This window comes from Lactuca serriola, chromosome 9 (genome assembly GCF_051521515.1).
Source record: "Lactuca serriola cultivar US96UC23 chromosome 9, Lser_US96UC23_V15, whole genome shotgun sequence".
NCBI lineage: Eukaryota > Viridiplantae > Streptophyta > Magnoliopsida > Asterales > Asteraceae > Lactuca > Lactuca serriola.
In genome coordinates, this window is record NC_136416.1 from 169015545 (window position 1) to 169040815 (window position 25271).

At 35.6% G+C, this 25271-nt stretch overlaps 1 protein-coding gene across 1 annotated transcript; it reads right to left on the reverse strand.

Annotated features, from left to right (window-relative positions):
- Positions 1–4581: 4581 nt before the first annotated feature.
- Positions 4582–7822, reverse strand: LOC145072491 (cyclic nucleotide-gated ion channel 4-like). Its single transcript, XM_079018927.1, has 7 exons — positions 7595–7822; positions 6946–7161; positions 6427–6737; positions 6241–6349; positions 5865–6101; positions 5471–5557; positions 4582–5097 (listed from the first exon to the last, which is right to left on the reverse strand). Exons 1-7 carry the CDS (start codon positions 7805–7807, stop codon positions 4582–4584), a joined length of 1689 nt encoding a protein of 562 aa, XP_078875053.1. The 5' UTR covers positions 7808–7822.
- Between the last annotated feature and the right edge of the window lie 17449 nt (positions 7823–25271).

Genomic DNA, 25271 nt, shown 5'->3' on the forward strand with positions numbered 1-25271 from the left:
ACTCAGACTCTTTTTAAACTTTGGGCCTTAGTTGGATTTTGGGCCTTGTATCTGTTGGGTCATAATTGGACCTTAGGTTTATGTGTTAGCCCATTATTGGGCCTTGGACCACTATAAGGTTATTGCGCAAAGCTAGTTGGGCCCAATAAAGGGAAAAGGTAGAAAAGTATTTTACCCTTAAGGCTGAGGATGTTAGATTGGGGACCCCGATTATGAATTTGACCTAATTATTAATTAGGGTATTGTTTGATTGATTAGCGCGAGGATTTTCTGGATTAGCAATCCAAGCATTTATCTGATTTTCAGCAGTCTGAGGTGAGTCTGCTCATAGTGTTTTATGGGTCGAAGGCACCAATGCCGATCCATGATTTATTATGATTAGGAAGCTAGTTAGCTGTGTGACTCTTGCATGTGTAGTATGTGATATGTATACCGGGCGGGGTCTGATGAGAGTATTGTATATTATTTGTCTTGGTGATTCTTGTATGTTTTATGTGTCTGTATGAATGTCATGCTAGGCCCGATGCCAGGCTGGGCCTGATGAATGTGATGAGGCAGGGCCCATCTTACGTTATCGACAGATTTGTTCCAAGCGTGGCTCGATGTCGGGTGAGGCCTGATAGTTTTTAGACATAGCCTATTATATGTTTGATATGTATGGTATGAGGTATTTTGGGGAACTCACTAAGCTTCGTGCTTATGGTTTTCAGTTTATGTTTCAGGTACTTATGGATCGAAGGGGAAGGGCTCGAGATGATCGCATCGCACACACCACGTTGTTTCGTATTTTGTTGATTTGATGTACCTGGATAATTATTGACGTACTCTAATTTTCTTTTATGGTTTTATAAACTCATTTTGTATGTTGGTTTTATTATTATTAAAATATAATTTTTGTTCTTAAATTCTGGACGTTACAAGAAAGGAAGAAGAGAGAGATAGAGGAGACGGTGGGAGAAGACGGAGAAGGACTTGACTCTTTCTAGCCGATGAGAGAGAAACCGCACTCGTAACCACAAAACCAACTCGATGTTTGCCACAACTTAGGTGGAAAACCGAACTCGGAACCGTACCCACACCTTTCAGCTTTAGAAATAGGAACATGTTTTGATATGTAACATATGATTGCTGAAAAGTAGAATGATTTTGTCACTATTTTAGTACAAATCAAAATTTTGGAATTCATTAGCATTATGGAAAACATCTATTTTTCATCCACATTTCAAGCCACTATTCGTTACTTACACCATGTGTAACGCCCGTAGATCAGGGCTAATCAATTAAGAGACGATAAGCGTCAAAAATGACTTTTTTTATAAAAAGATTATTTAGAATGAATAACCTTAACTAAGTTGTAGTATATGTCACAAGGTTTCCATGCATATAAAGAACGCCGAAATCCGAGTTATAACGAAGAAGTTATGACCTGTCGAAGTTTCACAACAGAACCGACACGACGCTGAATGACGTAAAAAGTGAATTTACGTTAGATTGATGTTTAGCCTTAGCGATCTAATCAAAAGTTGTAGAGTTCGTTAAACCATGAGCGTGCATAAAAAGAACGTCCGAATCTGACTTCGTATGAGGAAGTTATGATTTTTCTAAGTTTCGACTTAGCGGTATGCAGCCCGAATACTTGATTTGAGATCGAGTGGTTTTTATCCGAAACACTATAAACGAGAATCGAAGATCTTGTTGATAGTAGTCCAACGGTAAAAAGACAGACGAAAACGGACGTCAGATGAAGAAGTTATGAATTTATAACGAAGTTTTCCTGTTCCGGCCTACTAAAAATAAATAATAAAAAATAAATCAAAATTAGCCAACGGAGTCTAAATGAAAGTTGTAGAGCATAATCTCACCTACGCGTGCCTATAAAGAACGTCGAAAACGGAGCTCGTATGCGAAAGTTATGAATTTTTGAAGATCGTGGCACGCATACCAAAACTTATCCGAAGCGTACGCCCAACGTAACCAAGATTACACCCAGCGTACTGAGTACACCCATCGTACTTGGAAATTATGCCCAACGTAATCCCATACCCAGCAGCCTATAAATAGAAACTGAGATAATCCATTTTCTTTGGTCATTTTCTTTCTTCTCTCTAGTTTTTGCCTCGATTTGCGTGCCAATTACATCCCTAACCCCCGGTATCATTCTCGAGCCCTGAAGCAATTTCCGAAGCCTCGAGGGTCCCGAGAAGTGAGATTCCCGAGCCGAAGCTCTGCTCGCGAGAAGCCCGTTTTTTGTGAAGATCTTCCAGATCTACCGAAGAATACTACTTCTACAAGTTGTAGTGCTGTCCGATCATCTTCCGATCAAGTGAGTGTATAGTTACTTTCATCTTACACATAAATATGAAGTATTTTATAAAATACGTGTTATGTGTGTATATATATATATATATATATATATATATATATATATATATATATATTGTTGTTTATATGCGTGAGTGTATAGTTACTTTGTTCTACCACATAGATATGAAGTATTTGCTATGAAATACGTGCTATGTGTTTACACGTTGTTTGTTTACTTGAGATGGATGTTGAACGAATGTTTTATACATGTTTTTAAATAATTTAAATGATATATATGTAATTTATATCTACAAATATGTTGGATAGAACATGGGTAGATGAAATAGTTGGTGTGTGATGAAAGATGAGTTTGAGGACGAGACGAAGATGATATATATCATGAGATGAGGGTGACAGGTGAAAAATGAGTGAAACCTTTACCCAAACGATGGCCCCCGTCATTCAGCAGAGTAGGGATGACAACCAGAGACTATTCTAGACAGTCCAGCGGAACACTAGCAAGCTCGCAACTTGTAGGTGTTGTGGACTTGATGTTCACCGGTGTACTCTAAAAACCCTGGCAGCTATAGATTTAGTGCCTCATTATAAAACGATGGTAGCTATGGATTTAGTACAGTGTAGATGAACCATGGTAGCTATGGATTTAGTACTATGAACCTTGGTAGCTATGGATTTAGTACTATGTAGATTAACCTCAGCCAACAATGGACTTTATGCCAATTCCTTAGGAACGAATGAAGGAAGGATAGTCGATTCTTAGGGTAAAACCTTAAGAAATAAAGAAGATAAAGGGGATGGGTAATTGGGTTGATTGTTTGATGATTGAATATAATAATTATATTATTGTGGGCTGAAAACCCTATATGCTCACCAGGGTCCCAAGCCTGACCCACTCAGTTTTCTTTGTATCACAGGTATCAATATGAAGACATATTGCACTAAGAGATTAAAGGAGATGTAAATCATTAGTGTAAATAAATGTAAGTTCTGTTTATGCTTATGTGTCTGTATCGGAACATGACATCCCGAGATTTTGTTATATAATGAAAATACTTTTCTTTAAGAAATGCTTTGATAAATTCTTATCATATTTTGTTTTGGGGACAAATTCCGCAATAATTTTCTTTAAACGATTACTCTGATTTTAAAAACAAAGCATAAACAAATCGGTATTTTCTGGCCGAGATTTTGGGGATGTCACACCATGTAATGCATAATCAGTTGTATAGTTGTATAGACAGTGAAATTATATAAACAATAAACGATAATTAATTTATCGGGCAACCCATTCATCAAACAAACATTAGTTACTATTTGTTTTACATATATAATAAAAAATAAACATCTTGACTAGTGTCTTATTTGAAAGTTAACTCATTGAGAATATAAACATATACAACATAATAGAGAATCCATGGATCACTTAACCAACATTAAGTCCAAGGCTAAGTGGGAGTAACCCACAAGAAATGAAAGCTGCGTTTATCATTTTGTCATTTTGTCGAACATATGATGCACATCTCCCTCCACCACCATTTATACCCCCTTCACTCAATTCCCAAACCTAAATAGTCACACTAACCAGATTGGATTCTATCGATGGAATCACACACGTGGAGAATGATTGGCGACACAGTAAGGAAATCATGGGTGGTGGCCGCTACCATCAGGTCGGTTGAGGCATTGAAAGATCAAGGCGTTGCACGGTGGAACAGACCTCTTACAAAAATTTCTTATTGTTCGTCAGCGGTGGTTACAACTGGTAAATTCAGAGTGAAAAGAGGAAAAGTGGAATAAATGAAGAAAGTCATGGATATGAGTTGCTTTGGTCCAAATACTGTTAGATTTTAGAAGCGTGCTTTGTATTATCGCCATGGATGCCGATCCACAAGATAAACAAGTCTAACACTAATCCTGTAAGTGTTCGTAATTTGTCTCCATCCATCATCAATGCATGATTTTTGAATCGAACCACGCCACAAATTCCAAATTCTTACTGGATTAAAGTTTCTACTTCAAAAACATATCGGTTGATCTATTGCATCAGCAGATCAAACTATTGATCAATCAACGTTAATTTCTATTGAAGTTTTGAAATCTGATTATTGATATGAACATTCATTTACATATTATATTCATATATTGTTTCACGATACTCAAACTTTTCATAATCAAACATATTATATTACATATACAACTTTATACTCCTCTTTTTGTTATCTTTACACGGACATTATAACACCCAAATCTACAATCTCAAAAGTCAAAATCATCTTGATTTGGTTTGGGCGAAGTCAACAAAGCAGTGTAAAGCCTCAACCGATCTTCCCCAAGTGAAGAACACCTCGACAATGGTCTTCTCGGCCTAATGAAAGACAACGACGTCAAAGTGAGTCTATGCTGGTACCTTCGCCATGCCAACTGAATCGCCACCGCCGCCCAAGTCCTCCACCCCGGAGAATAATACCGAGCACTCCTCTTCACCTTTTCATTCACAAATGTATACCTAAAATGCCGCGTTACATACTTGACATCATCGGCTTCTAGCCCAAAAGCTTCGGTTGTTTCAAGAGTCACGAGCGTTGATGATGACGGTGGTAGTCTCTCGATGAATGGCCGCCGGAGACACCATGATAAGAGCTCGTCGCCGCTGAAGTTTCCGGGTCCTAACATGCAACAACTGTTGACACCATCTCGGAGTACTTGGCTGCTTTGAAGATGACCTCTTACTATGAACAACATTCTCTGTACAGGGTCACCTTCTCTTGCAATCTACTCATAAATAAAATATTTTTAAAGAAAATACGAAATTGATGTAATAATTATCAAATTCATATTTTGGTTGCAAAATTGAATAAATTGCAAAATTGATTTTTTCTTTTTGAAAAATTAAAAAATTACTTTTTACTCACAAAAAGCTACACATATGACATAAAAGATTCTATATATTAGTTATTATTATTATTATTTTTAAACTGAACCTCAACTATATTTTTTATTTTTTTAATTAAAGGTCAACTTTATTTTTGATTAACAAAAGATTGCAAAATTGGTTACTTTATTAAATATTAAATATCATATGATAGTTAATTTTGTGATTAAATGAAGGTAGTAATTGTAGACTTTTGAGTTCAGAAGGACTAACCGTTTCTCCCTTTGTAAAAATGAGGGACTTGACACGATCGCATATATTCTCAAGGACCAAATTGTCCATATGTTGAAATAATGGTACCTGAGTTAAACATTCATCATAACAATAAGATTTTAAGATAAGAAGTAAGAACATATAAGTTTCATCTCACCTCCTCGAAGGTCTATCTTATTACCAATTACACGCACCAGTCAAGATTATTGTCATTTAAATCCAAACAGTTCAACATTTACAAAGTTCTATTTAGTATATCATTATAGAAAACTTTTTACAAAACAAAGAAACCATTTATTCATTGTCGATAAATCTATATCTCAACTGATAAAATAAGATATTTCGATTCGTTATAGATAATAGACAATAGATTTTAGATTATCAATATATATACCTGTCGCACCAAGTCCAAACAGAGATGATACTTAATGTCTCTCCTGAGACCCTCAGGAAGATTGTGTATCATCTCACATTCGTCCACACCACGCATTGCCGTCCATCGTTGGCGCTCATAGTTACGTACTCTTTGCCGGAAACTTTGAGGGAGCTGCCTCCTCTTCATCCACCACTCTATGTTTCTCATTTTCAATTGCATAGCTAGTTTCTTTGATGTTGTTGCATGTAAAAACACCTATATACACAAAAATATATCATCTTTCAAAAATGACTAAAACGTCCTTGTATTCTCTACATATTTAAAAAAGTAACTTTAAGTTCAATAAGGATGCTTTTGAGACCAATCCATGCTATTTATATGTGTGTGCATGTACCTTGATATTTCCAATCAACATGGTGACTAGAAGAAGTCCCATTGTGAGAACGATGATGATGAAAACACATTCCAACCAATCTGTTGTGCTTTCTAAGTTCCCAAACGTACTGTATATATATAATAAATACATATAATAAAATCATTTAACACTATAAAAAACGTTTCTTGATGAAAATCGAGTTACCTAAGGTTCATGAGTCCCCAAAAAATGGGTAAAAGTATCTTTTCTAAACGGCTATCATTGGTAAAGAGTTGAAGAGTCCATTTATAAGCTCCATAGCCATCTTCGCTTTCAAGACAAGTTGTTCTCGCCTCTTTATTTGATCCCCATAAGAGCCTTGTGTGATCTTTCACAAACTTATCTGTGCCATAATAAACAGGGTTCTGACATGTCAAAAATCTTGAGACACAAATCCCGTTTGTTTCCATGCATTTTTCTTTCAAGCATTTCACAACCCTTTGCATACCAAGCAAGTACCAACACGCTCCTACAGCCTGCAAACCGATAAAAAATATTTGAGAAAATGACTGAAATATATTAAATTCTAGCTAGTTATATTATATGTAAGCACAATTTAAAGAGTACTTTTGTCACAGTGCTTTTGGGAGTAAATTTATTTTCAATTATTGAAGGGGTCTATCATAATTTCAAAATAATGTAGGCATGTTAAGACAAAATTAAGATAAAAAAAGACAATCTTACATGAGAGGCAACTAAATAAGCGATCAAATTGAGAACAATCCCCCACCAAACAGTACCAAAAATGTAGCCTGAGAGATTTTGCATACGTCGCAAAAGGCATACAGAGTGATAAATCTTTGGTAAGTATTGAAACAAGAACACGAGTAAAGAAACTGTCATTATTTCTGTCGTCAAACCCTTCTTTAACAATGCAGGAATCACTACCCATAACACCACCTGTCCAAAGAATTTAATTCTATATTATTTAAAAATTAAATATATAATAAAAATGAACCATTTATTGTGAATGATTTCACCTTAATAGTTAAAAGAGAAATAAAGTTATTGAACTGCTAACCGATCAAAGTTGAAGTGTACTCTAAATGGTTCCATTAAGATTGATCAAAGATACTAAATATGTAACTATTAGAATAACCTATATAATATGGAACAAACCGTGCAAGAAAAAAAAATGTAAAACATAAATATGTTAGAATATGCATTAATGAATTAATTAATTTTTATATTCTAGTATAGTAATATTAAATTAATATTTTTAGGACGCGACTTTATCTTGTTTAGATTTTGTATTAATGGAAAGTTGACATGTATTAAAATAATAATACTTTAATTTATCGGTATAATGATTTCTGTCAAATGTTTTATAAACCTGAGGGATTGGGAGGATGACGAAGAGATCAAACAGGAACGCCTTCCGGGACACGTTGCATGAATTCCTGTCGTCATGTCGTAATCCGACGTCGTAACGCCACCACCTGTTCGACTTGAACTGTAACCACATGTTGGCCGCGTGCAAGGCGTCGGTCATGCACCGGACCACCGTGACGGTGATAGCAAACCACCCGTCAATGAACACACACATCCAGGAGTCACTTATGGAGAGTGTGTAGAAAAACAGCGGGTCGATGAACATACCGATGATGCATGCAAGCAAATAAACCTGTTCCCACGCCAGTAAAACACCTCGACGGAATGCGCCGCCGTGAATGCTGCTCTTACTCTCCGTCGACCCCACTTCCATTGTTTCATCGCCGGAGTAGTCGTCGATTGTGTCGGAGTAATCATCGGAAAAACGATGCCTGCTGTTCATTTTGACTGGAGTTCCCCACAATGAAGAAGAAAGAAACGATATATTTATATATATACACACACGTGGATATGTATATATGTATACATATGTCTCTGCATATATACACAGAGAAAGAAAGAGAAGGGGTACGCGTGGAAACGACACTATTACGAGTGTGAAATTTTGATATGTAGCTCAGGTGATCAGGTTGATTAATGTACTGGGATACATAGTTGCTGTGAATGTACATAATTGTCCTTTTGTAAGCATGTGAATTGTTCGGTTGATATGTATAGGGAGTAAAATGTTGGTCAAACGACTCCAACCAATAGGATCACTCTCAAAGAAGCTATAGAGAATGAAAAATGGAGAATTGCAATGAAAGGAAGACTTGTAATAAGTTCAAAGAAACTCATGGTGAATGCAATCATTCACATAACTATAGGAAATCGACTACTAGGAGAGGGTTTTTTTTGGTAATTACAAAGTTGAAAACTATTGAAACATTCGTCTGGATTTACTCTCAAGTGGAACTTTGTTCCTACATATATAGGTGGAACAAGAAATTGTTTAAAATTTTATATTGTTCTTCATGATTCATCAAATGATCGATGGGAGTATCACAAAAGGTTAGAAAGGTGATGGTCGTCGGTTTAACTTATTGGTTGTCATATAGAGGTAGAAGTGTTAATGTTAATCGTCACAAGATGGGCATTGGGCTCATTATATTAGAAGTGAAACTTCAATCTTTTGCATGGATAGCTTTCTCTCTCCATCATCCCTTGGTTTTCTAAAGAATCTTAAAATAGACCTGCCAAAATTCAATAACTATGCAACAAATTGAATAAGATAGTAGAACCCTAATCAAGCCAAAAGTCCGGTTACGATCATATAAATAGAAACAAAATCCTGACTTAGGACTTTGACAAGTCTCTATTTAAACTAGCATCTTATTTTGTAACGAGTAAAAATGATTATTTTCTTGATTAGCTAGTCTCATTTTTTTTCCCAGTAATATAGCATATTGATCATTATTTACTTTGACACCCCCTATTTTTTGGTTAGAAATGGCCCCTATATTTTTAATATTATAGATATTAGATCCAAAAATATAAAAATTTAGCTGTGGCCCTCCCTGCTCACCAGTTTTTATACATATTATATTTTTGGCCGCCAAATTAAATATTAAAGCTCCGCCCTTAATTGAAGCCAATCACCACTACATCTTATACCAAAGGCTTTCTAACTTAACTGTTTTTTTATCGGTCTGGTCTGGTTTTTTTACCGGTCCGGTCCGGCCCGTTCCGGGTAAAAACTGGTTACGGACCGACTTATTTTTTTAAAAAAAATTGTATTATGTGAAAATTTTTAAATAAGCATATTTCATTCGTTTTAAGTCGGATTGACATACAGTTTTTTTCAACGTATAATTTAGAGTTTGTAGATGATTCTTGACTATAATCTTGTTGTTTTTAGTTTTATATTCGATGAGTTATAAGCCTTCAAAGATGAGATATCAAAGCTGAAATATTTTAGTTTTTCAGCAAGAAATTTATAATTTGTATTCTGTGTAAATTTTTTAAACAAACATATCTCATTCGTTTTAAATCGGATTGACATGCTGTTTTTTTCCAACGTGTAATTTAGAGTTCATAGATTATTTTAGACTATAATTTTATTGTTTTTGGTGTTATATTCGATGAGCTACAATCCTTTAAAGATAAGATATGAAAGCTGAAATATTTAAGCTTTTCAGCAAAAAAATTTGAACTTTTGTATTCTGTAAAATTCTTTAAATAAGCATATCTCATTCGTTTTAAGTCGGATCGACATGTGGTTTTTCCAATGTGTAATTTAGAGTTTGTACATGATTTTAGACTATACTTTTATTGTTTTTGGTGTTATTTTAGATGAGTTACAGACATTCAAAGATGAGATATCAAGCAAAAGTATTTTAGCAAGAAATTTAAACTTTTGTATTCTGTTAAATTCATTAAACAAACATATCTCATTCGTTTTAAATCGGATTGACATGCGGTTTCTACCAACATGTAATTTAGAGTTTGTAGATAACTTTAAACTATATTTTTGTTGTTATATTCAATGAGTTACAATCAATAAAAGTTATGTAACGCCCGTAGATCCGGGCTAGTCAATTTAGATATAATAGGGGTCGAAAATGACTTTTCGACAAAAGATTATTTAGAATAAATAATCTTAAACAAGTTGTAGTTTATGTTACAAGGTTTCCGTACATATAAAGAGCGCCAAAATCCGAGTTATAACGAAGAAGTTATGACCCGTCGAAGTTTCGCGACGGAACCGGCACGACACCGGAAAGTGTAAATAGTGAATTTATGATAGAGCGACTTTTAACATTAACGATCTAAACAAAAGTCATAGAAAATGTTAAACCGAGAGTGTCCATAAAAAGAACGCCCAAATCTGACTTCGTATGAGGAAGTTATGATTTTTCTAAGATTTAACATAGCAGTGCACAGCCCGAAAATTCGAATATTAGATCGGTCGATTTTCAGCCAAAATAATCTAAACGAGAAATGAAGATATCATTAATAGGAGTTAAACGATAAAAAGATAGTAAAAAACGGAGCTCGTATGCAGAAGTTATGGACGAAGCTTAGTCTCTACTTTTCGAGCGCGACAAATTCGATACAGTTTTGTAAATCTGAGATAGATTGAGAATTAGCCAACAAGTTCTAAATGAAAGTTGTAGTACTCGTAAATACCAACACGTGGATATAAATATTGACAAAAAAGGAGATCGTATGCGAAAGTTACGGACGAAGCTTAGTCTATACTTTTCGAGCGCGGCGAATTCGATATAGTTTTTGCAAATATGAGATAGAAGGGGAATTAGCCGATGGGGTCTAAATGAAAGTTGTAGTACTCGTAAATACCAACACGTGGATATAAATAACGTAGAAAACGGAGCTCGTGCGTGGAAGATACGGGCGAAGCTTAGAGACTACTTTACTATAAAACTCCTATAAATAAAGGGTGAACTCCTCATATTTTCTTCACACCATAAGCCTTTCTTTCTCTCTCTAACTTCTCTCTAGCCTCCCTAAACCCCTCCCAAGTCTAGGGAACCTCCCCAGCACGAGAAGGAAGCCCCGGAGCGCCTTACACATAGATAACGAAGTGTTGTCTGAGTTCGGAATCACCACCTAATCAAGTGAGTCCATGGTCCCTTTCATCTTACACATAGATATGGATTATTTTATATAAACTACGTGCTATGTGTGAATATTATCTGTATAATTGCTATCTATATGGGATGAACGATTTTATACATGTTTTAAATGATTTAAACTGTATATGTATTTTATATCTACGATAATGTTGGGGTAAAACATGGGTAGATGTAATAGATGGAGTATGAGTTGGATGATGAGTTGAGAGGTGAAATAGACCGTGAGGTGAGGGTGAGAGGTGGACGATGTGAGAAGCCTTTTTCCTAAATGATGGCCCCGTCATTCAGCAGAGTATGGATGACAACCACAGACTATTCTAGACAGTCCAGTGGAACACTAGCAGACTCGCAACCTGTAGGTGTTGTGAACGATGTGTTCACCGGTGTTCTCTAAAAACCCATTGACATGTATTGTGAGTGGATACTGTCGATAAACGAAATAGCCCTGGCAGCTATGGATTTAGTGCCTGTTGAGAAAACCCTGGCAGCTATGGATTTAGTGCCCGTTGAGTAAACCCTGGCAACGATGGATTTCATGCCGATTCCTTAGGATGATCCTTAGGAATGAATTAACGAGGAGTAGCTGATTCTTAGGGTAGACCCTTAAGAGTAGAGAAGATAATGGGGATGGGTAATTGGGTTAACTGTTTGACGATTAAACATAATAATTATATTATTGTGGGTTGAAAACCCTATGTACTCACCAGGTTTCCCAACCTGCACACTCTGTTTATTTATATCACATGTGTTGATATGAAGTCACATTACACTGAGAGATTAAGGAGATATAGATCACTAGTGATAATGAATGTAAGTTCTGTTTATGCTTATATTTCTGTATTAACGGTAACATCCCAAATGTTTTAAAATGAATAAAAATACATTTCTTCAGAAATGCTTTGATAACATATTTATCATGTTTTACTGGGAACAAATTCCACAACATTTTTATTAAAAGATGTACTCTGATTTTTATAAAGCATAAACAAAATCGATCTTTTCTGGCCGTGAAAAATGTGGATGTCACAGTTGGTATCAGAACATTAGTTTAAGCGAACTAGGAATTTGTAGGATTTCTAGACTTAAACTTAGAATGCTAAGAAATGAGTTTGAGGAGTGTGTCTAATAGATTTAGGTAATACGCCTGAATAGACACAAGCACTAGCTTATTTTAGGAACGATGCCTAAAATGTTTTATGTGCTAAATGTTTTATGTTATAGCTATAAAGATGCCTTATATGTTATTATTTGTTCGGATCTATGGTCTGTTGTCGACCGGATCTGGAAATTTTATGTGTTTAGATTTGTAAACGTTTGATTACGGTATTAGAACTGGCATATAACTTTTCGTTGTGACAAGGAGATCTATACGTCTATCGTAAATAAAATCTTTCCTATCTTAAAATTCTCGCCTCAGTACACCGAACGTCTGCTTGGGTGTACAAAACGTCATGGTAAAGACAGACTAGGAAATATCCGAGAAGATGACAACCTGAGCCTAAGAATGTGATGGGTCAAGCATCGGTCATTGCGCCTGCACCCAAACCTATCACAATGGCAGAAGTTCAGGAAGTGATGCGAACCATGATAGACTGAGAAAATAGAGGAAATGAGATGGCTTACGATAGTAAATGATACCTATCGGAAGATATCATAAGAGAGGTATCTTGTCTTTAGAATACGTCTGATAAAATAGCAGTACGTCTAGAGAAGTACGGTACATCTGAATGTACACATTTGATTGGCGAGATGATAGAACGATTGGTGTAATTCCTAAAGTTTTCCTATCATCTGTAATTTCCATCACCAACTGAGTTGAAGCAGAATTGATGATTGAAGATAAGCATGGAAGAAGTCCTAGTAGAGTGTAGGGAAATTTTTATGATTATTTGGACACCCTCGTATGTGTTAAATTGTTTTGTGATTTTAGGACTTGGGGACTGCGAGATAGTACTTGGGACGAGTATGAGTAGGTGTGAAAGGTAGTAGATGCATATACTATCGGAAGCACATGACTCACGCTTGGGTCAGGGAAAGTCACAAGGTTACCAAGAAACTAGTAATTGATTTCGTTTTATTCAAGTATGTTGTTACCATCATTTCGGTAATGACTAAAAAGATGATTGTTATTCCGACCCTAGTGGTCATATGAAATTGAGTCCGACTAAGACGAATATGTTACATGGTTCAGAGAACCAAGTCCGATGTAGTATCTGACTTAAACTAGAAGATTGAAGTGAAAGACAGTCAAAACGATCAGTAGAGGTATCTGGATAGTTGCTTGTAGCTAGGAATGCTACCTTTTAAGATGTGATTATATCACATTAGAACATGAAGGGGGGTATAGTCTGTTCTGGAAATTTGACTCTAAAAGACCCGAGTCTAAGCGTTCCAACATACGATGTTAGGTCATTACAATAGGACACATCGGTCCACGATAGTAATCCTAAGATTGTTAAGAGGAAGAAGCAGTCTCCAGTAAGGATCGAGATTGTGACTTGAAGGTCATAATTGGGAGTCCAACGTGAGATAGGGAGCGGGTCCAAGATCGGGCACCGCCTGTAGTCTGGAAATCTTAGAGTTAGATACTCGTTTAAAGAAACATCAAAGTTACGGTTATTACTTAGGATGAAGAGATAATGTATGGAGTCATCATGTGAGCCCTGTTTCTTTGATGATTCTGGGACGTAATCATCCTAAGAGGGAGATAATTGTAACGCCTGTAGATCCGGGCTAGTCAATTTAGAGATAATAGGGGTCGAAAATGACTTTTCGGCAAAAGATTATTTAGAATAAATAATCTTAACCAAGTTGTACTATATGTTACAAGGTTTCCGTACATATAAAGAGCACCGAAATCCGAGTTATAACGAAGAAGTTATGACCCGTCGAAGTTTCGCGACGGAACCGGCACGGCACGGGAAGTGTAAATAGTGAATTTACGATAGAGCGACTTTTAGCCTTAAAGATCTAAAGAAAAGTCATAGAAAATATTAAACCGAGAGTGTCCATAAAAAGAACGCCCAAATCTGACTTCGTATGAGGAAGTTATGATTTTTCTAAGATTTAGCATAACAGTGCACAGTCCGAAAATTCGAATTTTAGATCGGTCGATTTTCAGCCAAAATAATCTAAACGAGAAATGAAGATATCATTAATAGGAGTTAAACGATAAAAAGATAGTAAAAAACAGAGCTCATATGCGAAAGTTATGGACGAAACTTAGTCTCTACTTTTCGAGCGCGACAAATTCGATACAGTTTTGTAAATCTGAGATAGATTGAGAATTAGCCAACAAGTTCTAAATGAAAGTTGTAGTACTCGTAAATACCAACACGTGGATATAAATATTGACAAAAAAGGAGATCGTATGCGAAAGTTACGGACGAAGCTTAGTCTATACTTTTCGAGCGCGGCGAATTCGATACAGTTTTTGTAAATATGAGATAGAAGGAGAATTAGCCGACGGGGTCTAAATGAAAGTTGTATTACTCATAAATACCAACGCGTGGATATAAATAACGTAGAAAACAGAGCTCGTACGCGGAAGATACAGACGAAGCTTAGAGACTACTTTATTATAAAACTCCTATAAATAAAGGGTGAACTCCTCATATTTTCTTCACACCATAAGCCTTTCTTTCTCTCTCTAACTTCTCTCTAGCCTCCCTAAACCCCTCCGAAGTCTATGGAACCTCCCTAGCACAAGAAGGAAGCCCCGGAGCGCCCGACGGATTCGAGAAGAAAAGCTTTCGGCTCGGAAATGCATCTAGCGAAGCCGGTTTTCCATAAAACCCGCTGTAAGTGAGCTACGCTTACGCTATTTTTTAAATAGCTTTTATTTAATTATAGCAACGTTATTAGGAACTTATAATAAGTACTTTGGCTATTATTATGATTTATATAAGTATTGATTAACGCTTATATAATAGTAATAATAGTTAGACTATTTATTAGTCGCGGTTAACGTTAAAAAATAAACCGTAGTGGTATTGATACTAGGTTTTGTCGAGGAAAATTGTTTTGAGATAACGAAGCACTGTCTGAGTTCGGCATCACCACCTAATCAAGTGAGTGCATGGTCCCTTTAATCTTACACATAGATATGAAGTATTTTATATAAACTACGTGCTATGTATGAATATTATCTGTATAATTGCTATCTATGCTGGATGAACGATTTTATACATGTTTTAAATGATTTAAACTGTATATGTATTTTATATCTACGATAATGTTGGGGTAAAACATGGGTAGATGTAATAGATGGAGTATGAGTTGGATGATGAGTTGAGAGGTGGACGATGTGAGAAGCCTTTTTCCCAAATGATGGCCCCGTCATTCAACAGAGTATGGATGACAACCACGGACTATTCTAGACAGTCCAGTGGAACACTAGCAGGCTCGCAACCTGTAGGTGTTATGAACGATGTGTTCACCGGTGTACTCTAAAAATCCATTGACATGTATTGTGAGTGGACACTGTCGATAAACGAAATAGCCCTGACAGCTATGGATTTAGTGTCTGTTGAGAAAACCCTGACAGCTATGGATTTAGTGCCCGTTGAGTAAACCCTGGCAACGATGGATTTCATGCCGATTCCTTAGGATGATCCTTAGGAATGAATTAACGAGGAGTAGCTGATTCTTAGGGTAGACCCTTAAGAGTAGAGAAGATAATGGGGATGGGTAATTGGGTTAACTGTTTGACGATTAAACATAATAATTATATTATTGTGGGTTGAAAACCCTATGTACTCACCAGGTTTCCCAACCTGACCCACTCAGTTTATTTATATCACAGGTGTTGATATGAAGTCACATTACACTAAGAGATTAAGGAGATATATAGATCACTAGTGATAATGAATGTAAGTTCTGTTTATGCTTATGTTTCTGTATTAACGATGACATCCCAAATGTTTTAAAATGAATAAAAATACATTTCTTCAGAAATGCTTTGATAACATATTTATCATGTTTTACTGGGAACAAGTTCCGCAACATTTTTATTAAATGAAGTACTCTGATTTTTATAAAGCATAAACAAAATCGGTCTTTTCTGGTCATGAAAAATGGGGATGTCACAAGTTAAGATATCAAAGCTAAAATATTTCAGCTTTTCAACAATTATTTTAGACTGTAATTCTGAATTTTATGTATCTTTTGATAGATAAATCATATTAAAGGAATCCTGATAGAGTACCGGAAAATTCTGACTTCGAAATTGTAATGGATATGGTGAACTTCTTTGAAAATTTCAAGACAAAATAGAGCTTGTCTCAGCTACATCAAAACCTTTGGTAAATCTTTTTATCTGGGTAGTCTTAGATGTGGACATACATCTAAGAAAGTGGTCAACCAAGCCAATGTTTCTCGAAATGGTAAAGGACATGAAGACGAAATACGAAAAGTATTGTAGTGCCTACAACAAGATGAACGATTTTATGTACTTTGCGATTTTACTTGATCGTACCACCAAATCACCTTTTTTGTTACATACATTTAAAAAAAATGATCGGGTACATGGAACCATCATTGACCTCCGCATGCATTTGTTGGTAAACTTGATATATATGTTAATTGGTAAACATGTTAGATTTAGATGACAATATATGTATGTTTGTGTTAAATTGTTACTGGTCCAAACGGGTCTAAGAACCGGAAAACCCGGACCTGGACCCGGACACGGATACAGACATGGACGCGACTCTTCCGTTCCGGTCCACGGTCCATAATATTCTCCATAACCGGTCCGGTCCAAATGCTCACCCTATGATATATAACATGTAGATATCTCTTATAAAACATTAGAGATCCTTTTATTGTTTGTACCTTTACACACACACACACACACACATATATATATATATATATATATATATATATATATATATATATATAATGGAAGAAAGAAGATCAATAGATTGAATTATTTCATGATACATAAGTAATCCTAATTTTTTAACGTTCTAGATTTCTTGCACCTCCTATGGTCCCTTTAAACGTAGACACCCCATTTTCAATCCGAAGATTGTTCAACCTAAAAATACATCATTGCACATGGATCTTACCTTTTTCAACATATAAACATGCTTCCATATTACCCTTAAAATTGAAAATACATAGTGCATTTCTTGGACTAATATTTTTAAGATCCACACTCGAGAATATGAAGTACGCAAGCATGTAACCCATCTACAAGATCCTTTGATCGGTAAATCCTTATGGATAAGGTTAGAGATTGCTGTCTTACAACAAAAATATAGAACAATACTTAATGTTCTCTTACATACCATCCTTGGAGCCAATATTACCACCTAAGTTACATATAATTATGTAATATAAATCATCCTAAATTACAAAATTTAAGGGTTATTCAACTTCTATATCCATGTTTTCATACCTAACATGCCAATTTTCCTAACACTATATTTCTAACACTTTAAGATGCTCTCCGATCAACTGGAAAATGTTAGCTCCTCAGTCTCTAACGAATGGTTACTTCCTTAACTCATAGGTAGCCAATCAAATGAATTTGATGAGGTCGCAAACAATATTAAAAAAATCCAATCCTTTAATACCATTCCACCACACACGCACTATGCTTACATGTAACGCCCATAGATTCATTCTAGTCAATTTAGAGACAATGAGCATTAAAAAAAGACTTTTTTTTATAGAATATTGTTTAGAAGGAATAATCTTAACCAAGTTACAGTATATGTCACAAGAGTTCCACACATATAAAGAACGCCGAAATCTAAGTTATAACGAAGAAGATATGACATGTCAAAGTTTTACGGTTAAACCGGTACGACACTGCGTAACGTAAAAAGTGAATTTTTGATAAATTACTTTTCAGCCTTAGACATCTGATGTATGGAATTAATGATTTTTAAAACGAAAAATTTTATCACTATTTTTGGGTTGTTACAAGTTGGTATCAGAGCCTTGGTTTGAGGGATTCAGACACTTTCGGGAGTGTTAGAATTCAAACTGAGGAAATGAGAACATTTTCAAAAGAAAAATGAATTTATAAAAGATTTTTTACAATACTGAAAGGGGGTGTGATGCATGCAATCAACCGAGCTCAAGTAAGTGGTTCCTAAAATACCCATACCCATGTGTTATGATTATTATGCCTGATATGTGATCTGCATGCTAGAATAGGGCTAAGGATACCTTCAAGAATCGTATGTTAGATTTTCCTAATTTGTGTAATGCCTTATAGCCTTGGAGAATGGGATGCCATATGTTAGATGGGATGGATATCGGCTCAGTTAATTGCTAATTGTATGCTTTAAAAGTTGTATACGATTATGTTCATATAGCCCTAGAATGATTAGTTTAACCTTATTTCCTATTCTTTGTTTGGTTATGGAATTAGGGTAGGATCATTATTCGATAATCTATGTGATCTCATTTTTTTTATACAACTTGCATAAATAAGGAAACCAAAAGTGTTGGTTAAGATTCTCGGTATTACAGGGCGGTCGAGTTGAGAATTCCTAAGAGAGTGGGATATATATATATATATATATATATATATATATATATATATATATATATATATATATATATTGTCTAGCATAGGGGTGGTGTGTATGGTTTTAGCAGGGTGACTTAGAGGATTTGGGACAGTTCTTGAGGAAAGTACGAATAGGTATGGAAGGTACTATTGGGACCATACTACTAAAAGCACAGGATCTGTACTCGAGTCAAGGACGATTTTGGAGATTCTAAGAGGCCTGTAGAATGGAAGTTCCCTTCAGTTTATGCTGATTGTTTATATGTTTGTATTTCAGTTAAGTATGGTGACCACTCGAGGATGAGCTTTTGGATCTATTTTTGGCTTTGGTGCCGAACCGCTGGATAAGCAATTACGTAAGTTTATCACTTCAGAGATTACCAGAGGTATCATGGAGTCCACCCCTATGATTTTCGCTACCATCAAGGAGGGGATTATAGAGCTTATGGATGAGCAAATCGCGGACCTTCAGGCAGAGATCACTGTAGGAAAGTTATGAGGACAAACTCCCTCGTTTTGGGAGTTCAAGGCATGTGGAGCTCTGATGTTCTTTGGGGATAAGGACTGTAACGTCGTGATTTTTACCATATTTTTTTTGCTTTTTAAAACATTTATTTAACAGAATACCTTAACGAAAGACTTAGTTTTAATTCCAAAACATTTTCAAAACCACAACATTACTCCGAAAACTCAAACGAAATTCCAAACAATTTAAAATTTAAACAAAAGTATTTTTAAAGTAAAGAATCAAAACGTGTCCAAGAGTGGTATCGTTAATATAAATCTACTACCCATAAGAACCCGTCTCACCAAGGCCAATCTTCTAAACTACCTGCACCAATCAAGGCACAAAAGAGAAAAGATACAAGTGTCAGCCCTTGCTGAGTGAGTTCATAAAGTTGCACATAAAACATACAAACCCCAAATGGGTCAATCATTCATTTTATGATGAAGCATAAAAATGATAGACAAATACCACTTAGAAAACAACCGCATATCATAATTATTCAACCGTAAAGATGCATATATGTTTAATCACAATTCTACCACATAACATATATGATCAACCAAATACCAAATAAGCAACCGCATAACATATAAATAATCACATTTCATATTTAAGCAACCTTTAATTGTTCAACCTTTTATTAATAACCAACATTTGTTATATATTCAACCTTTTAATATGCAACCAACCTTTTGTTACATGTTCAACCTTTTATTAATAACCAACCTTTGTTATATATTCAACCTTTTAATATGCAACCAACCGTTTGTTACATGTTCAAACTTTTATTATATCTATCCAACCGATTGATAGAAACGTGTCTCTTAGTGCACCCTAACCTAAGAGAAACACCTCGTTCACTACTTGTGTGCACGACCAGCCGAATGCTCTAAGTGGCTCATGACTTCCACTCGAAACACCAACCTCGTGACTCCACTTTCGCTACTCCGACTTTGCAAAGTACAATACCCCGTGGTGTCGTTCAGGATTGGTACAAACAGTGCCAATTCCAACGATACACCTCCCGATTCCCACGTGATGTTTGCGCTGGCCGCGAACGAGGGACCAACATCACTCCAGCCCACGAACACTGAAGTGCCCGCAAACCATGTGTCACATGGTCATCTAGAAAGACCAGCAACTAATCACCGTTGTGGCTATAGCTCTTCCTATAGGTACTCTTTCAACCTAGTAGGCACCCTCAATGACCCGGATAAGGTTTTAGGCAAAGATCATCAAACTACCCAAACCCACTACGCATAACCTCGAAATGTCATTTATACATTAAGTAAAGCATGTAATGCATACCATATATAATGTGTATTAAATATGCAATGTATTCATTACCCAACACATCAAAACATAACCATACATCATATTTCAAGTAACTTAAGCTAGCATGTCGTATACATCAAGTATATCAAAGTGTAAGCAACATAGCAATTAGGTCATATCATGGCATTAGCACAAAGAATATATTAGCATCACAAATATCATATCATCATCAAGCACAAGTAATGACATGGTCATCCTAAAGTGAATCAAATCACCATCTACGGATTGCACGTTTCAATAATGCAACCTTAGTCAGTTAAAACTATGAACTCACCTTTAGCCTTGATGAAATCTTCCTTCTATTCCAAGTCTTGAACTTACTTGAAGTTCTCAAGGCTCCACCTAAACACCACATATAACATTCAATTAACAAATAAAGTATATGTTTTAAAAATACAACTTTATTCTAACTTTTATATTAATTTTTATATTTTACCTGCCCGACCCCCGTTCAGTGTTTTAGGCATAAAACAGAATCCATAACTCCTATCGAGCTGAATGTGGAATTCCTGAAAACTAGACTCGATTTCCTACATTTTATCCAGAGAGGGGCATCGCCCAATTCTGCTTAGATTAGCAGCTACAGCCCTTGCAAGATGGGGAAAAGTTTATGTGCAGATTTTCAATAATTGCCAAGAATCACCATATGATTTATGATTTGGACAAAGGATTAAAGACACATAAATTAACACACCAAAAGCTTGAATGAAGTTATTAAGACATAAATTAAGTGGTTTATGAAAAGACTAAGAATTGACTAAAAGATGACTGAAAGTAAGATGCCCGTAAACACCAAACACCAAAAATCTTCATACACCAATAAAGACTTAGTTCACATTCAAGATACATATAGGGATGAACTTTGAGTGAAGTTTTAGACACACATTATGGGTTTTTCAAGTTTGTTATTTCAGCCTCCAAGTCACGGTTTTGAAGACCATAAATACAAACAATACTACCAAGAGTTGTGAGAACTTTCAAGCTAGACTTTTGATGAAATCTTTGCTAGCCCAAACAACAACATAATTACCCACTTATACATAGTATAGTGTGTATTTTGAACTTTTAAAATACTAGGTGGTCTAATTTAATTAATTATACTTTTAATTTAATTAAATGTAAACCAAAACTTTATGGATTTATTAACTCTCTTTTAATTATACACTTTAATTAATTAACAAAACCATAAGGGTGTAATTTGAACTTTTCAAAATATGAGGGTTTTAGAATTTAACTTTTCAAAATATAGGGATGAACTTTGAGTGAAGTTTTAGACACACATTATGGGTTTTTCAAGTTTGTTATTTCAGCCTCCAAGTCACGGTTTTGAAGACCATAAATACAAACAATACTACCAAGAGTTGTGAGAACTTTCAAGCTAGACTTTTGATGAAATCTTTGCTAGCCCAAACAACAACATAATTACCCACTTATACATAGTATAGTGTGTATTTTGAACTTTTAAAATACTAGGTGGTCTAATTTAATTAATTATACTTTTAATTTAATTAAATGTAAACCAAAACTTTATGGATTTATTAACTCTCTTTTAATTATACACTTTAATTAATTAACAAAACCATAAGGGTGTAATTTGAACTTTTCAAAATATGAGGGTTTTAGAATTTAACATTTCAAAATTAAACTTTTAATCAACTTTTAAATTCCAAAACTTGAGGGCAAGTTTTGAAACTTTTCAAAACATTTGGGATTAGAATTTAAATATTTCAAAATTAACTTTTAATCAAAATTTAAATTCCAAAACTTGAGGGCAAGTTTTGAAACTTTTCAAAACACACAAGATCAAATTGCAAATAATTTAAAATTAAAAAATTAATTTATGATTATCTAATTTGACCTTTAATTTTATTTTCACAAGATAATTCAAATCTAAATTACAAATAATCAATCTTTATCTAATAAAACAAATGATTATCTAAATTTTGACAATTATCTTCTATTTTGGCAAGAATAATCTCCAAATATTGATAAAATTCGGATTTTATTAATAAAAAATGTTTTAGGTAACTATCCACAGCCAAAACAGGTCAAAATCTCGCAAAATTTGCCTTCTGCGCCTCAGACTCGTCGAGTCAGCACTGGACTTGTCGAGTTCCCAGTGGACTCGGCGAGTCCAGCCCCCAGAAAGCATAATTTTTCGATTTTAAGCTTGAATAATCAAATATAGCATCAAATACATCAAGCAAACAGCGATAGGCTCTGATACTACTGATGGGTTTGAGCACTACATCATTCCTATGGTGTACATGTAAACCCTAATAGCTTTTGGATCTAGTTTGTCTAATGAACATGCAATTGAATATCCAAAGCTATAAACCCTAGATCTAACATATTATAATATGAATTAGGGTTTAGAAAATACCTTTGATTGTTATGTAGCAATAACAATCTATTCCCTGGCTTCAGAAAGCTTAGTGCCTCAAGTGTTGCACCTCTAATGGAGTCACAAACACCACTAAGCAACTAGGAAGAAGAGGGAGGAGAGAGGAGGCACCAAAACGGCTAGAAACCCTAAAGGAACACTTCACCACGTTTTTGGGGCCTTAGGGGTCTTTATATACATAGGCTTTTTGGTTTTTGCACTTAGGAAACCTAAACTGACTGCTTAGGCCCTAAGCAGCCCATGGACTCTGTTTATCATATTCCTTGGACGAATTCCTAATGGGCTTTCCATAGAATTCTTCCAACCTATATTATTAAGTGATCCATATCCCAATTGTAATTATCTTATAATTACAATTCCAGTCCCCTAAGTTTAACTAATCTCTTTTAACCACAAAATTAATTCTTAATTAATTCTTGACTAATATTAATTAAACATTATGATTTCTCCTTTAATATATTATTCTTATAATATATTAATAAATCATAATTAAACCTTTCTCTCATAATCAAGTCAAGTACATACCAAAATAGTTATGGACTTAGACACTAATCCAACAATCTTTCGTGAAAGAGAACTCATATGACAAGAGGATAGTGGGAGGAAAATTGACCTTGAAGAGCTTCAAGAGTTAAGTAATGAAGGAACCTCTAACACTTGCAATTAACCTGAGGATGAGACTCCTATTGAACCAGCTGACGAGTCTGTACCTCTGAGACGTTCCAGTAGAGCTAGTGTTCCACCTGTGTTGTATGGTTTTCATATAACAAGTGAAAGTGATACGTTTATCAGTGATAACACATTGATAAATTTGGATGAACCTAACAACTACAAGGAAGCCATGGCAAGCGAAGAGTCTGCAAAGTGGAAAGAGGCAATGGACAGTGAGAGCGAGATTCAGTCCATGTATGACAATCAAGTTTGGAACTTGGTTGAAAATGTACCAGGTCATAAGACGGTCGGGTGCAAGTGGATCTTCAAGAAGAAGACCGACATGGATTGGAAAGAACACACGTATAAGGCGCAATTAGTTGTGAAGGGATTTACTCAAACTCCTAGAGTTGACTATGATGAGGCCTTCTCACCAGTAGCGAATATTAAATCCATAAGGGTTATGCTAGCCATAGTTGCGTTTCATGATTATGAAATATGGCAGATGGATGTAAAGCGACTTTCCTTAATGGGAAATTGGCTGAGGATGTTTACATGAGTCAGGCAGAGGGTTTTTTTAGATGCAAAGTACCCTAATAGAGTGTTTCGATGAGAAAGTCAAAGAGTTTGGTTTTTCTAGAAGTAAGGATGAGTCATGCGTATATGTTAAAGCTAGTGGGAGTATAGTTAGCTTTCTGGTATTGTGTGTGAATGACATACTACTCATAGGAAACGACGTTCCAACCTTGTAGGAGGTTATGTCCTGGATTGGGAAGTGTTTCGCTATGAAGGACCTTGGGGAACCTGCTTACATTCTAGGGATAAAAATATTGAGAAATATGAGTAAAAGACTAATAGGACTTAGTCAAAGTACCTACTTGGACAAGGTGTTGATGTGTTTCACCCTGGAGAATTCCAAGAAAGGAGAATTGCCTATCTAGAGCATACCAAACTGAGTAAGACTTAGAGTCCGAGTACCGATGCCGAAATAGCACAAATGGGTCAAGTACAGTATGTTTTTGCAGTTAGATCGATCATGTATGATATGACATGTACTCGCCCTGATGTGGCTTTTGCTTTAAGCATGGTTAGTCGGTATCAAGGGAATCCTGGTAGAACTCACTGGATAGCAGTAAAGAACATTCTTAAGTACATACGGAGGACTAAGGACTGGGTCCTTACCATCGGTGGGAGTGATAACTTAAGAGTGAAAGGGTATAGTGACGCCAACTTTCAGACCGACATAGATAATTTCCACTCTCATTCGGGCTGGGTATTTACCCTAAATGGAGGAGCAGTAACATGGAAAAGTTCCAAACATGGCACTGTAGCTGATTCAACGTGCGAATAAGAATACATAGCAGCAAGCGAAGCGTCGAAGGAGGAAATATGGCTAAAGAACCTCATCGGAGACCTTAGAGTTGTACCAGCTGTAAAGGAGCCTATGGAGAATTTCTGTGACAATGAGGGTACCGTTGCCTTAACCAAGTAACTGAGGGATCATGGCAGATCCATGCACATCGACAGAAAATATCACTTCATAATACATCGAGTAGAAGAGGGGCTCCTCATAGTGAATAGGGTATCTTCATAGGATAACCTAGCAGATCCCCT

Bases quoted from the DNA above. Each gene is read 5' to 3' on its own strand.
- LOC145072491 (XM_079018927.1), bottom strand. From the start codon at position 7,807: ATGTGTGTGTTCATTGACGGGTGGTTTGCTATCACCGTCACGGTGGTC. The intron at 7,162-7,594 runs GTTTATAAAACA...TTCTTTGGACAG, and splicing joins TCATCCTCCCAATCCCTCAG to GTGGTGTTATGGGTAGTGAT. The intron at 6,738-6,945 runs GTAAGATTGTCT...ATCGGTTTGCAG, and splicing joins CTTATTTAGTTGCCTCTCAT to GCTGTAGGAGCGTGTTGGTA.